Source organism: Ricinus communis, chromosome 3 (assembly GCF_019578655.1).
Source record: "Ricinus communis isolate WT05 ecotype wild-type chromosome 3, ASM1957865v1, whole genome shotgun sequence".
NCBI classification, from domain to species: Eukaryota; Viridiplantae; Streptophyta; class Magnoliopsida; order Malpighiales; family Euphorbiaceae; genus Ricinus; species Ricinus communis.
Window position 1 is genome coordinate 32,403,136 of NC_063258.1, and position 15,974 is coordinate 32,419,109.

A 15,974-nucleotide genomic window follows, 5' to 3' on the forward strand; every position below is an offset into this window, starting at 1 on the left:
CTTTTTCCTTTTTTTTTTTTTCTTTCCTTTTCTTTTGTCCTTTTCCTTTTCGATTTCACTTTTCATAAAGGGACAAAATCAACAAAGCTGCCCAAATTCCCATGTTTAATTGTTCAAGTTACTCCTTTTAACCTAAACGATCATCACATTTGAACTGCGACAATTTAATCCTTTTTCATTTTAGGGAAACAGAAAAGGGATAAGTGGTCTCTTGGTATAAGATGATTCCTGCCAAGCCATAATACCAATCTCACCGTATAAACAATAATTACTTCCACGAGTGACCCATATCTAACCTATTGCATCCCCAAATGCATAGCAATGTGCAAGCGTTCTGATTCATTATGGGCTGTTTGGATTATTGTTGAATATTAAAATGACAGCTTTTTCTTTTAGGTTAAAATATTAATTTTTTTTATAAACTGTTTTTATTAAATATTATCCTTTAGAGTGTCGTAGTTATCGTTAAAGAAAAAGAGTTTTTACGAGGCTTCAATTCTTCATTTGTAGAATCCGGAAAGCTTTCTCTATGTTAAAGAAAATAAATAAAAATAAAAGTAAGAGTAAAAACCTTTTGGCTTCTTTAGACGTCATAAGATATAATTTCCCATATTAGTAATTTGACAAAAGTGGTTCATTTCCAGACAACTTGGGACCTTGGCTCTCTCACAACGAAAGGAAAAAAAGAAAAGAAATCTCAGGTTGTCAACTAGGCATCATAAATCTTCTTCTTCTTCTTCTTCTTCCCCTTAAACTCTAATACTCCAAAAGTTTGGAATTTAATCAGAGACGCTCAATCCAGATTCCTATGTACAATTACTACCCGCATCTTATCTTAGTAAATATTTTAATTGGTATTTAGAAGAAGGTGAGATCAAGGAACATTTTGGAAGACATAATAATATTCACAAATAAATTAAAATAAAATTTGAAACACACGTCAAGTGAAGGAATGGCTAATACACATGATCTTTATTATAGCTTAAACATTCAATATTTATAATATAATTCTTCTGCCATACTGCAGATCTATGTACACATCAAAATTCATTTATATTTGTTTCTGCTAACCAACTCAGAATTCTGTACATATTTTACTAAAGACAACAGTATTTTTCTTTTAAAAAGATTTTCAATCACTTTATTTCTTTTATATTCTTCAAAAGTTTGGTATGAATGTAGACAAATGGTACAAAAACAATTAAGTTATGTATGTGGCTTGACATGGATCACTTATTTAGCCAAGAACAATAAATTCTTCTGTTTCCTTTTATTTTAGATTTTAATTCCTCTTTTTTATGTATTGCTGGGAGTTAGGAGCCAAGAATTTTTTCTTTTCTAAAAAAGAAATAATAAAGATGTTTAACTTCCATCATCAATTGTTGAAAAGGAAAAGAAATTGTCAATCACAACCACTAAAGGGGAATAAATAATAAACCCCACAATATATTTTCATGGACCCATTTCTTAAAATTGGATGGATTAATAATGATTAAGGAGAAAATCAACTTAAATATATATATATCAAATGACATTGATATATTTGTGCACTTTTTTTTTGACAAAAATGTCAACACCATTAATCTACTTCAAGCATTTTTCTTTTCATACCAATAATTTGATAGGCCTCTTTGTCTAATACAAGATCTGCTTGTTGGTTGTATACATTTTGTTGCTCAATCAAAGCAAATAATCTCCTGAATTTGATAGGTTTTCGATTCATACATCCCTAATCCAATAATTATTTAACCTTAAGTTCTCGTTTATGAAATTCTCTAACATTTTTTTGGTGCTATCTCCATGTTTTTGACACATGTGAAAACTAAAACAATGCTCTAAAAGAAAAAGATAAAAGAAGTTGGTGATAGAAAGTTAAAAAATCAAGAATTTTAAATATATTAATTTTTTGAAAAGCAATTATATTAATGTTGGTATGAGATGAAGAAAAATAATAAATTAAAATGAGTTTGTATTTATTCATATTTTAAACCAAATAAATATTTATATTCGAAAGTATTTTAATTAATTATAATAACTTGAAATAAAATGATCATATGGGATTAAAAATAACTTCATTCTCTCTACTATAAAATACAAAAGGAATTACATAATGAAATGCAATTAATGGTGAAAGGGATATTATTTCTTAGAAAAAAAATGTACATTTTAGAATGGTCTCACCAAATAATTTATTACATTTAAGAGTAATAATGTAATGCAATGTAATCATGACTATTTTCCTTGGCGTGGTCCATAAAATTAGATGATGCCTTAACATTAATTCATTGTCTTTCCCTTCTCTTTCAAAATTAATATAAAAGGTTGCATCATTGGTTTTAATCACAAACCAGTCATTCCCATGCCACCTACCTATGCTTTCACCACCACCACAAATAAATTTAGCAATTTCAAATATATATATTTACACAAATTTATTATTGAAAATATAAAAATAAAAATTGTTTTAGAATAAACATGAAATTTTTTTGAAAGAAAATCTTTTTACATAGGAAAGAAAAAATTTATTTTTAAAAAAAGATTAACTCCATAAATATTCCCTTGAAAAGAAAGTTGGTAGTAGGAATAGCAATAGATACAGTATCCGTCCGTCCATTTAAAGATACTTGTATTCGAATCCGATTAAAATATACATACTTGAATTCATTTCAAATATGTTTAAAAGATTATTTTTATTATTCGAGCCCAACTCAAATCTAAATAAAAATATTCGCAATACCATTCAAATTCGATTAAAATTCGTTTAAATTAAATAATATTAAATATATTTATGAACATTTAAATTAATAGCGGATATCCTATCCGTTTATATAAACATACGAATAATTAAATGAGTACTCATTTACCGAACCTGTTTATAATAATTAAACTATAAAATATATTAATAAAAATAAAAATATAAATTAATCAAATTTAAATATTAGTTAAATATTTATATTTTAATACAAGTCAAATATAAATTTAATAAAATTTAAAATAACATTATGAATAATAACAATAAAATAAAATATAATAAATTTTAATATAATTAGATTCAGATAATTGATACTTGCAGATATTTAAATATAAATAATAAAATAAAATTTTAAATTTATTATAAATTTATATTATTAGAATTTAATCAGATGTCCGTCCGAGTCTCATTCCTAATTGGTGAGAAAAAATTTCATTAGGAAACAAAAAGTTTCGGTGTGGATGTAAAGATTGTATCTAAAAAGAGGAATAAGTTTCATTGGGATGAAAATATTTGAAAGTGAAAAGGAAAAAAGAAGAAAAGAAAAGCAAAGAGGGGTATTACACTACACTGCACATACTTTGAGAGGCCCCCACTTCCATCCTTCACTCGCTCGTTTAAACGTACGGACCATTCCAGGTGGGACCGTCTGATCATATGTTGTTTGGCCCCACACGAAGGTTCTTCAGTTGACGCATTAGCTGGATGCCACGGATGGATCAGAGAGTGGAAGAAGAAGAAGAAGAAGAAGAAGGACGGTCTGTGATTACTGAGAGATGGGTCATCACTTATGCTATCACATTTCCTTATACCCTCCCTCCCTCTTGTTTGGTTCAACTTAAAACCCTCTCTCTCTCTCTCTCTTTTACCAATCAACACTCCAACTCCATGTGCTCTTTTTATAGAACTGTAATGTAATACAAACTATAATATTTATTTGTTTTATTATAATATATATAACACATTAAATATATAATTATTTTGATTAATCATCGGTTTTCTAAAACGTGTAAAAGCCTAAACTGTGAGTCGTAGGATGACTTAACTTTTCTCGGTATTATCATATTTTTTATTTTAGGAAACGATCTAAAATGACATGTTCTAAAATGCTTTTTTTTTTTTAAGGAAAAGAAAAAAAAGAAAAAGACTATCCAAACAAACCCTTAAATCACAGTCTCTGAAAAAACACACTCTATAATTGATCTCGCGCTGAGCTTGCTCTGCAATCTCTCTTTCTCTCTGCAGAAACTCTGATCACATTAACCAACAAACACAATCCCTATTTTTCTACTAAACAGACACTCTCTCTTTATAATAATTATCACACAACATACAAATAAATCAATCAAAACAAAAACGGAGCCATTGACGGTTTCTCTTTTTTCTTTTTCTTACTTTTTTAATAGCAATGTAGCTTCCGCGACAAAGATAATCGCACACTTGAACAAATGGCCGCCAAATGTACTCACCGGAATAACAACATCGGCTCCTTAATTCTTAACGACCGCCACTCTCCCGCCTCCACCACCTCTAGACATTTCCGTCTCTGGACATCTTCATTTCGCCGAAAAATCTTTGACGCCGTCAGCTGCGGTGGCAGCTCCCGCTATCGCCATCATGAGGACGACTTCGCATCCACCACCACAGCAGCCACCGCCACTACCGCTACCGCTACCGCTACCACTACCGCTACCACCACTACAAATGCTATCGAGAAGACGAGAAGAATGAAAAATGGAAAATCGGAGAAATTATCGGATCTGTTGAGTGTAGCAGAAGCAGAGAGTGAAATAGAGACGAGAAAAAAAGTAGAAGAGTTAGAAGAGTTAAAATCATTAGTTAAAGAATTGCAGATTGAGAATGATAGTAAGAGAAAAGAAGAAGCTGCTTCTCGTGTAAGATTGCTGGCTAAAGAAGATTCTGGTGTTAGAGTTACTCTCGCTTTGTTAGGTGCTATTCCTCCTTTAGTCGCAATGATCGATTTCGACAATGCTGATCTACAAATTGCTTCTCTTTACGCCTTGCTCAACCTTGCCATCGCCAATGATGCGTGAGTTCTTTTTTTCTTTTATCTTTTTGCAATTTTTAATGGCTTTGCTAGAGCCCGAGAACTCAAAGAGCTACTAATAATCTTATAAGACTAAGTAATCTTGAATATACTAGATAAGAGTACATTCAATTTGGGCGAATCGTGATCTTGTTATTATTTTTATTTTGATTACGTTTTTGCAATGTTTAATTGATTTTGTGAGATGCTTTTTTGTTTGGAGGTAACTGTGATTTTGTGAATAGGCTGAAAATTCATAAAATGTGATACTAAGGAGAAGTCGTTTTCTGTGTGATGATTTTGTTGTTGTGTTCTGAGTATAATTTGGAAGTTGTTGTTCCCTTCAATTCTACATTATTAAGATTAATTAGGATACTATTTTGATTTCAGATTGATAATGTGTCGTCACTTTCTTGCCTTTGCTGTTTTCTCTTTCTTATATTACTGTTGTTTTGATTTGCTTTTCCGCACTAGTTTTTTTTTTTTTTTTTTTTATTTATTTTTTTAACTCTACCCACAAACTATATGCATATCTCATAATTTTTCTGAGATGTCACTTTCTCTGTTTCCTGTGCTAATTTCTTGAAACAGTTCCTTTCTCATTTACTCTTGTTTTGTTATCTTCTCTCATTTTCTTTTCCCAAAATTTAATTCTTCTGTTAATTCAGTTGTAGAGAAATATATTAAATGAACACTTTCTGGAATTCTTTTGCAGGAATAAAGCTGCAATTGTCAAAGCAGGGGCCGTTCACAAAATGCTGAAGATCATAGAACTACCATATCCACCAAAACCATCTGTATCTGAAGCGATAGTAGCTAATTTTCTTGGCTTAAGCGCATTGGACTCGAATAAACCCATTATAGGTTCTTCAGGTGCAATTCCATTTTTGGTGAATACCCTTAGAGATTTGGACCATAAATGTAGCATCCAAGCAAAACAGGATGCTGTTAGAGCTCTGTACAATCTTTCAATATTCTCTTCCAATGTGTCATTTATTGTAGAAGCAAATCTGATCCCATTTCTGATGAATACACTGGGGGACATGGAAGTAAGTGAAAGAATTCTTTCGATTTTAAGCAATTTAGTATCTACACCAGAAGGTAGGAAGGCAATTAGCACCATGCGAGATGCTTTTACAATTTTGATAGATGTGTTGAACTGGACAGATTCACCAGGATGCCAAGAGAAAGCATCTTACATATTAATGGTGATGGCACATAAAGCCTATGGGGACAGACAAGCCATGATTGAGGCTGGAATTGTATCGGCATTGCTTGAGTTAACACTTTTGGGTAGCACATTAGCACAGAAAAGGGCTTCGAGGATCCTAGAATGTCTGAGAGTAGATAAGGGGAAGCAAATTTCGGATCATTATGGTGGAAATTTGGGTGCAGCGGTGTCTGCTCCTATTTATGGGTCTTCATCATCTTCAGCAAACCCAAATGGAGTTTCAAAAGAGTTTTTGGAGGAAGCAGAAGATACGATGAGCGAGGAAAAGAAAGCAGTGAAGCAATTAGTACAACAGAGTTTGCAGACCAATATGATGAGAATTGTCAAGAGGGCAAATTTGCCACAAGATTTCGTTCCATCGGAGCATTTTAAGTCCCTCACAGCAAGTTCAACCTCCAAGAGTTTACCATTTTGAGGTGATTGTTGCAGCAAGATACTGGTGGAAATTGAAGAGCAGCAGTTGCAGTTAGTCTATTGTTAGCATATGGAATAGCCATAATGTGTCAAATTTTGTATAATTTCAGAATCTTAGTAAATATTTTAATTTTCTTCCGGAATTGTACTTGAATGTGTTACATGATTTGGTGATATGTTTTGCTATCGATCTGGATGCATGATAGAATGGTTTTAGGGTCATAATCCCTCAAATGTATAATTAAATTAAAATGACTAATCTCTCATCGTTGAGATGCTTCCCTGTCGGTGTGAAGTCGAGAGAGTGGGATGTTTGATTTTCTTTCTATTCATCTGGTCGTATCTCTATGTAACTAAATGGTCATTTTCAAACCAATAATACATGTTTGTCAACCTCCTAACCCTACTCTGTAATTTTATGTCTACCATAAACGTCTATTTTTGAGGGGGGTATGGTCATTTTCTTCTTCTAGAATTGGGACCTGTTCACTGCCTGTTTTTCGATTAGGGAATCTTTCACTGTGTTGGCTTTTTTTTTTTCTTTTCCTGAGGGTCTGCAGGTTCATCCGGAATCTTGGGATTGACAGAGTTGAAGAAATTTTATTCTTTTCCATGTTTGTGTTTGTAGTATGAACATGAACGATTAATTTTGAAACATTTGTTTGTGACTCTTCTCTTCTGCTTAACATGTGCATTGACCTGATTTACTGATTTGCTCTATTCTTTTATTTTTATCTACTTACAGCGCGAGGAAAGAAAGAAGAATCTGAGATGAGCTGTCTCTGCTTATAAAATATATGCACCTTTTCTCCTCACGAGGTACATATTTTAAGTGATGTTACGTGGTGGGGTATGGTTATTTTGTAATCTTTTAAAGCTTATCATTTCCTTTTCTGTTATCTCTTGGTCTTTTCTCTAGCTTCATTTTACTATATATTAATGTAAACATTATGTTGTAAATTTGTAACTTGATTCATGTTTATGAAAAATTGAAACTCCATTGGTTCCACCACAAGATGCTATTTTGAGTGTTTTAACTTTAAGTTGCACCTCTTATAGACTATAGTTATTCTAAATGTGCATTATTGCTTTGGCTCATCTAGTTCAGGGTGAGTGGTTCCTACTTGAACCCTAGGAAAGAAATTATGCCAGTTGTTTCATCATCAATCGAGGAACTAGATGACAAATGATAATGGCTGAATTAGAATCTTTCAAGAACCTCTCTTGCATTCATTTATTTGCTGTAACCCAAAAATTGTTTTCATAATCTTTTGGCTTATTTGTGACTTCTTTTTGGAACGATTAATAAAAGCAATAATTTGGGAAAGATAATTGCTTTATGTAATATTAAGGGCTAAGTTGGATGATAGTAAATTGTACCCTTACTCGACGAGATTGTAAACTCTGGAGCTCAATAATTCATCGGTCTTCTTGATATGCCAAATGGCAAAGCTTCTGATGCTTTGCTGGAGAAAGGTCGAGGCAATTAAAAGCTATTAGCTGTTAAAGAGTGTGAGTTGTGCAATGACTATTAGTTCATCTTACAGGATTAATAGGTGGAGCTTCTACCAAATACTAGTGAAAGCTATAAAAGGATTCTTTAGCATTGAAGGAGCAGAGCCGAGAAAAATGATTATTGGGAGTTATGGTAGCAGGTTTTGTTGGTGAGTTTCAACTTCCAGTTTGATATTTATTACTGTCTTTTCTGCAGATATATTTGCTACCGCTGATAACATTAGCAGTAGTGGTCACTGGTCCATGTTGCCAATATATCACTCTCCGTTTCCTCTAGAGAATTGATAAAAACAGAGGTTGATGCTCATCCTCAAAACACCCTGGCTGGCAGAACTAGATGGGATCGTCATCAAACATGGTTTTTCATACTACAAGATTACAAATTATTGGCAGCAAATTATTTCTTGAGAAGCGATTCTTCTTCTTCAGGCATCTTGGATTATTGGATGGAAGCAAAACAAACTAGTAATAATTGATTGTACTGCGAAGGAGGAGAGTAAAGAGGAGTGGGTCCTGTTGGTGTCTTGTAGTGACCAGTTTTGGGCAAAGATGACTTTGCCCTGCTCATTAAAGGAAAGGAAAAGTAAAATGAAAAACGAATGACTTTTGACTTTTTTTTTTGTCAGTAGAATTACAAAGAGAGGGCATGTTGGGTGGGGACTTAACTTTTGATTAAATTGATAAATAGTGCAAATTGCTGTGTGAAATTTCTTTAACCATTATCAATCGCCAAGTTATTAGGACACCCAATCTGCGATTTGGTTCTTTTCATGTTAGAAGATTTCATACATGTGGAATTCACAAAATTATGTTGGTCGAGCAGTTTTCAGGCCTGACGTTCTCAGTTTAGTTGATAACTTAATAATGGAGTGTGTAGTCCTGTAAAGTGCAGTCTGAAATTCGTTTTCGACGTAGGTGGAGTGTGTTAGTAGGGATGGAGGGTGAGACCCCCAAAATTGAAACTTCCCCTCCAAACCATGAGGATTTAGATGGAGACATCCCCATGAAAGATGTTGAGCCAAGGTCATGAAAGACCTAACCTTTCAACCTTTGTATCTCAAGCAAGAAAGCAAAAATGGGTCCCGCAGCTCTTAAGATTATTATTATTATTATGCATGCCATGGTAGTAACATGATGTGTCAATTCTGTGATCCAACCGTCCGATTTGATGGGCCCATCTCTTGCACCTAAAGCTCTTACGATTTAGGTTTTGGACCCTGGTTGTCCTGCTGCCCTGTGAAGCATCTTCCCAACGTCAGCATACCCTCGTTTTTCAACCGACAAGCAGCGCCTTGATAGCTAGCTATCTTTACCGTTAAAACATGTTCACAGATGCTAACTAGCTCTCTAGTAACTACTCCATTTGTATTAGACTAAACAAATTTATTGAAGTTATTTTAAAGAGGGTTTTCTTTTTCAGGATTGGCTCTAAATCTCATGAGATTAAATTTAATCTATGTGCCTGCCTGCTCAGGGAATTAAATTTCAAATGCAATGCAAAGTACCAAGTAGAAAAAAGACCATGAAGAAACACTTGATGTGATCTGAGAATTTAACCCCCTATGCCCGAATCTCACTTTCAACCCAAGTCTCCAACAGAGAATATCAATTAGATTTCAATTTGGAGTTTCTATTTCTTATTTGTAAAAAGGAAAAGATACATCCTTATAATTTGTGAATTTAAAATCTCTGAAACAACTTAGTAAGAGACGGTAAGTTGATTGTCTGTCGTTTAATTCTGTTGAAATGGAATCAACTGATGATACGTTTAAATTTGAACTGCCCCATATCTTAGGCTTCTACTTTAAATGAAATTTTGATGAATGGGCCATAGAAACCAAGTGAAGTGATTATCCTTTTTTAGAATTGCGGAGGCGTTTCTGTAATAATGGTCATTCCATGAAACCCATTGATCCTTCATTTTTCATGACTCCTATTGTACTATCTATTATTTTGATGATAGGGCCATCACTTATAATCTTTCTCGTGGCACATCAACAAAGTTTTTTTTATTTATTTAGACCTATGGATAGCAAAATTTTTAACCTACTAAAATAGGGAAAATGTACTTTTTTGCCCTTCATGTTTATAGCTAGCTCACATCCATACTTAAAATCTTTTTTCTTTGGGAAAAGGCTCAAAAATACCTCTAACGTATAACCCTTGGTGCAGATTGGCCCTTCAAGTTTTTTTTGAGCCAGTTGCACACAATATCTCGTGAAACGGAGTTTTTAAGCTCCCTCTTTAAAACGGAGCTGAAGATCGTTAAAATTTCCGTTAAATGGAAGTGAGGTGGCAAATGGTAGGACCTATAATCCAACGGAAATCCATCACCATCTCCCCTTCTCTTTCATCACTTTCCTTTTCATGAAAATTAAGAAATCCTAAATTAACCAATTGATTCCAATTAATGTCGACATCTCCATCATCAATAACCACAGGAAGCAATGATAGTAAAGTTATGTGAATGTCGAAGGTTTTGCGAATGTCGAAAGTTACAATCGTCGAAGGTTCCGTGAAGGTTGAAATTCTGGACGTCAAAGATTGTGTGAATGTCGAGAAGTGGTGTAAAAGTCGAAAGTGTGGAGATAGAAAAAAAGATGAAACGGAAGAAATGAAAGAGATTGAAGATTTACAGAGTTGATTTACAAACTGAAATGGAAAATATGTGAACTCAGCTGAGGAATTTGAAATCTAGCAAGGAAACAGAAATTAAAGATTTGCAGAGTTGTCTTGTTAATTGCATTATTAGCTTGGATTGTTTATAGGGATTTGATGGCACAATGTTCCTTTTTTTTGTGTAATTTTGTTAATGGTTTGATAAAATAAAATTATGACACTTGATTGGTAAAAGTGCTGCAAATATCTTTCATTTCTTCCCTTTTATCTTTTTCTCTATCTTCACACTGGCTATACACTGAAATGAATTGTTGTAAATGGAAAATATTTGCTAAACGGCATTGATAATCATAACCAATGACCAAAAAGCAATGATATTGGCATACTGTAGTCAATATTGAGCTAAAGTATCAATACCACATGCTCATAAGCAAATAACAGCAAAGTAGCAATAATATACAAAAGTTACTGGCATCCCCTGTTACTGCAGCTAAATGTTGCTCTAAGGCATAAAACACCAAAGTAGCAACAAAATTTAAAAAAATGCAAGCTCTAAGGCACAAAACACCAAAGTAGCAACAAAATACTCAAAAGAGATTGCTTGCTAAGATACAAAACACCAAAGTATCAAAAAATACAGAAAATGTGCTCCAGTCAACTATTGGTAAACTATTGGTCTATTGTAGTAGCATTACTAACTATCTTGCCTTTCTTCTTCTGTCTGCCTAGTAGTTGCTCTTTTTGAGCTTGCAACTGTGAAGAGGTAATTGTAACTCCTCCTCTCCATTGCAGTCCTGGAGGTTCAAATGGCAGGTTAGTAGCAAATATAACTTCTAAGCCATCTCTAATGAATTTAATTGTCCTTGTAATGGATGATGCATCCCTTTTCTCTTTGCTTCTTCTGAAATCTCTTTCACATGGTATTGGAAACCTAGTTTGAGGATTAGTTTCCATTTCCTCTGCTTTTAGACCTTCAATAATTACTCTTTCAGTAGTTTATCCAGGCTGTGAGTGTCAAAATGTCATATTAAACATGCCACAAACTAATATTTATAAGAAAAAAAATAAGTATGAAAAGTTTACTGACATTATAAATTGTTCTTCCTGTATCCAAATCCACATGACATCCAAAACCAGTTGTCCTCCTTGAATTTGTTACACACTGTCCTCCTAAGCTTCTTGCAGTTTCAGTTGTGATGTGGTTCTTTGGGCGATTCTTCTTTGTCTTGAAGTAGTAGCTTCTTAAAATTTGGTGTGCTTGTTGGGCGATTGTTGGTGTGGTGAAGTAGTTACTGTTGTTCTTCTTTGGGCGATTCTTTGTTGTTCTTCTTTAGGCGATTCTTTGGTGTGCTTGCTGGACCACTTGCTAGTATGCTAGCTGGACCACTTGATGTTGTTCCCTATGAAGTTGAAGGCAAACAATTGCAGTCATTAGAATTTTAAAAATTAAATAATATAAATACTTAATGTGATGCAGAACTATGTATTTTACCTTCTTGTTCTTATTTGAACACTTAGTTCTATTATGTCCTTCTTCTATACATAACCCACAACTCTGCTTCTTGCCCTTCTTAGTAAGCTTTCCGCTTTTACTGCTTGTATTAGGCTCATTTGATCCTTGAATTCTCTTCTATTTAGGCCTGCCAGGCATCTTAGTCAATGGAGGAGGTTCTATTCCCTGGTATTCCTCACATCTTATAAACCTTTTACCAGGGACTGGCAATAATGGCAACTCATATGAGGCTAGATAAGTTGACTTATGATAAAAATGACTGATATATGAAAAAGGATTAAGCTTGGAATGATATAGAGCACAAATGGCATGTTGGCATGGGATTCCTATAAGATCCCATGCCCTATAGGTGCACAACTTTCTATCTAAAAAGACTGTGTGCTTATTGTTACCTTCCCCAATCTCATAACCATCCTGACCATTGAACACTACTCTGCAACCTGAAACATTTTCTTTATTATCTTGGAACAAAGCCCTACAAGCTGGACTCCACTCATTAATCCACCTGTCAACCATTTTTCTTTTTTCTTTAATTTGATTCATTGCTTGTAGCCTTATTTCCTCTAACATACTAATTATAGGCTTATGTCTTGCCTTTAGTATCCAGGAGTTAAAACATTCAGAGATGTTATTATCCACCATGTATGACTTGGATCTGCTAGAGAAATAAGCCCTGCACCAACAATGGGGTGGATATTTCAGAAGGGTTTCTGCTGCCTTCTTTGATACTTCACCAAGAAGCTCTAAATTATCTTTGAACTCCTCCTCAAATGTGCTCCAAGCACAAATCCAAACTTTTCTTCAATTCCCCTCATCTCCATTGCTTAGACCATTTGGAGTAAATGTGCCTCGTACACCATCTGTGCTCAGCAAGGGGTAACACATTCTCCACAGCATCAATGAGACCCTAAAGCATAAAAGAGTAACCAATACTGTAAAAGGTTGTATAGTTAAAAAAAAAAAAAGGGAAAAGGCTCAAAGTTGCCCCTAACATATAACCTTTGGTGCAGATTGGCCCTCCAAGTTCATTTCTAGCCAGTTGCATACAAAGGTTATACATTAAGGGCAACTTTCAGCCTTTTCCCAAATAAAAATACATGCAAAGAAAATAAAAAATGCTGACCTTTTGCATGTCAGAGATTACAGTATAGGCTGCTCCATCTCCAATTATTCTTATTCTCTTTGTCTATCACTACCCATGCGATAGGCACTATCTGATCATCACCATCTTTGCCTACTGCAGTAAGAATCTGGCCCTTAGTAACACCTTTTTCCATCCAGACCTATGATAGGTTTGCATCCAGCCTTCCAGTTCCTCTTAAGAGCATCAAAACACAAAAACATCCTCCTAAACACCCTTCTTCCTTTTTTCAATGCTTTCTTACATAATTCAATCTCTGCTTTTGTATCAGGATTGCTTCTTTTTTAAGTACAGCTGCATATGCTTCCAAATAACCAAACTTCATTTTGAAACTCCCATCCATTTCTTGGATTATCATCCTCTTAGCCCTTTTACACTTAACCAGACTAACATTAATTTTTAACAAGCTCTCTGCATCATCTTTCATTTGTTTTATCTTAATTAAAGGGTTTTTGTAAATCCTACCCTTAAAATAATTGGCTAGAAACCTAGCAGTAGCACTAGGGAGTGAGAAATCCCTAAAGCACCTATGCTCAGGTATTAGTGTCTTTACTGCTAATCCAGGTTTTTTGCCATCTTTTGAAATGAAAAGCACAAAAGGGCAGCTTTCCTCATTTATATATTTAACCCTAAGTCTAAATGGTTCATTTGGATTGATTTTTAGCTTAACATCTAGAGCTACTCCATAGTTTGCTATTGCTTGTCTAGCCTCATTAGCATTAGCAAAGGTCATTCCAAGCATGAAATGGCTTTGCCCATCACTTTCATCATACCTGACTCTCTCTCTAGGTGCAGACTGTTCAGGATCAGTTTTCTCATCACTAGATTCTTGATTTCCATCATTTTCATTTATGTTTGCACTATCATCTTCACCGTCCTCTTCCTCATTGCTAATATAGCCTGTAGGTCTGGAACTATTAACAGGTTCTTCAGTAACAATAGACTCAGGTTGACTAGCATCAGCTCTATTATTTGGATTGAAATAGCTACTCTGTGTAGGCATTTCATTGTTAATGTCTGCAGTAGATGCATCCATATCAACATTCCATTCAATTTCCAGAATATTTGGTTCAAAATGTTGGGAGTTATTAGCATAGAAATCTATTTCTCCTACCCAATTGTATTTGCTAATGTAATTCAAAACTCTCCTAATTCTCTCATCATCTTCAACTAAATACAATCCATCTTCCATGTCTTTTCCAGGTTCAAGTACAAAAATGCGTTCTACATTTGCATACCCAAGCAAATTCCTATATCTATCCTTAATATGTTCATAACAGAGGAAGTCAGAATCAAAATCATAAAATATATCAATATCACCATCTAGATAATCAATTTTTGGATATAATTGCCATCTACCAACATAGTTAAATCTCAGATTCACAACATCAGACATTCTGCATAAAATAAAATAAAAACTTTAAAATCATTTTCCAGGATTGGCTCAAGTAATAAACAATGGTAAAGCAAACGTGAGGACCACTATTTCCAAAGGGACAACTCAACATATAATATTAAAAAGCAATTACATTTCAAAGCAGAATAAAATAGAATAAAACAATGAGACCTACATGTTTCGCTTTAACATACCTGTTAACTCCAACTTGCAAACATAGCCATAACTCACTCCGTTGCTATATGGTTGAGTGGTAATTTTTGTATTTCTTAGGGTTAGAAAAAACGACCTTCAATCGATCGATTTGGTTGTTGGAATTCTTTACAGCAAGTTACAATCTTCCGTTCTTTACAGCAATAATTTCCATCCACCATTAATTTTTTTTTTAGAAGGAGAAGATGACTACCAAACGTGTCCCGCTTCTTTATGAAGTTGTTTCCTTACATGTGGGTCCTACCAACGGATATATAATTTGAACTTAACGATCTTCGGCTCCGTTCTAAAGAGGGGCTTAAAAACTCCGTTTCACGAGATATTGTGTGCAACTGGCCAAAAAAAACTTGAAGGGCCAATCTGCACCAGGAATTATATGTTAGAGGCATTTTTGAGCCTTTTCCCTTTTTCTTTTAATCCAATTAAACTCAAAAATACCCAAAACCTTCAACTTATAACCCATTCCTTAGTAGGAAATGAAACGGATTGAACCTCCATTGCATCAGTTTTTTTCATAATCAACCCACTCAAAAAGAGATATGCTCTTTGCTCTATTTACTCAAAAGATTAAATCAATAAGAATCAATTTCCTCTCTGCTGGGCTACCGCTACCACTATGGCCACTCAACTCGTCCCCGACCTTATCGCTGCTTAACTCATCTCCATCGTCACCGAAGCAGCATTGCCGTTGCATCAGCAATGGCAATTGATTTTTGCTCCAGCAGTGCTTAGCAAATATTTATGGTTTGTTACTAATGTGGTTAAAAAGCCAGTCTATGATCATTGATGCAAGTGACATTCCAATTGAAGCTTGAAAGCCCAATAAAACCCTTTAATGGTGTTGATTAGATTCAATTATCATGCAACTTCTTCTTTTTTTCGAAAGGAATTGTCATTCAGCTTCTAGGTTTGTCCAACTTCTTTTATTTCTTCTCCAGTTGCAGCGACCATGAAGTGGAGATATTGACAGCTATTGCAACGGCAAAGGTAGCAGCCATATTTTTGGCCTTCTCATTTTCTTTTTCAATTTGGAATTAAAAAAGAAAAGGAAGAAAAAGGAGAGAGGGGTGGGTTGTGTAGATTATGATTGAAGTTTAAGTTGGTGTGCTAGAGACGATGGTGGTGTCCTTGAG

The 15,974-nt window shown here is 34.3% G+C and overlaps 1 protein-coding gene across 1 annotated transcript; it reads left to right on the plus strand.

Moving 5' to 3' along the window:
• Window positions 1-3,867: 3,867 nt before the first annotated feature.
• Window positions 3,868-6,620, plus strand: LOC8274197 (U-box domain-containing protein 13). Its single transcript, XM_002515393.4, has 2 exons — window positions 3,868-4,802; window positions 5,515-6,620. The coding sequence occupies exons 1-2, from the start codon at window positions 4,201-4,203 to the stop codon at window positions 6,443-6,445; spliced, it is 1,533 nt and encodes a 510-aa protein (XP_002515439.1). The 5' UTR covers window positions 3,868-4,200; the 3' UTR covers window positions 6,446-6,620.
• The last annotated feature ends 9,354 nt before the right edge of the window (window positions 6,621-15,974 follow it).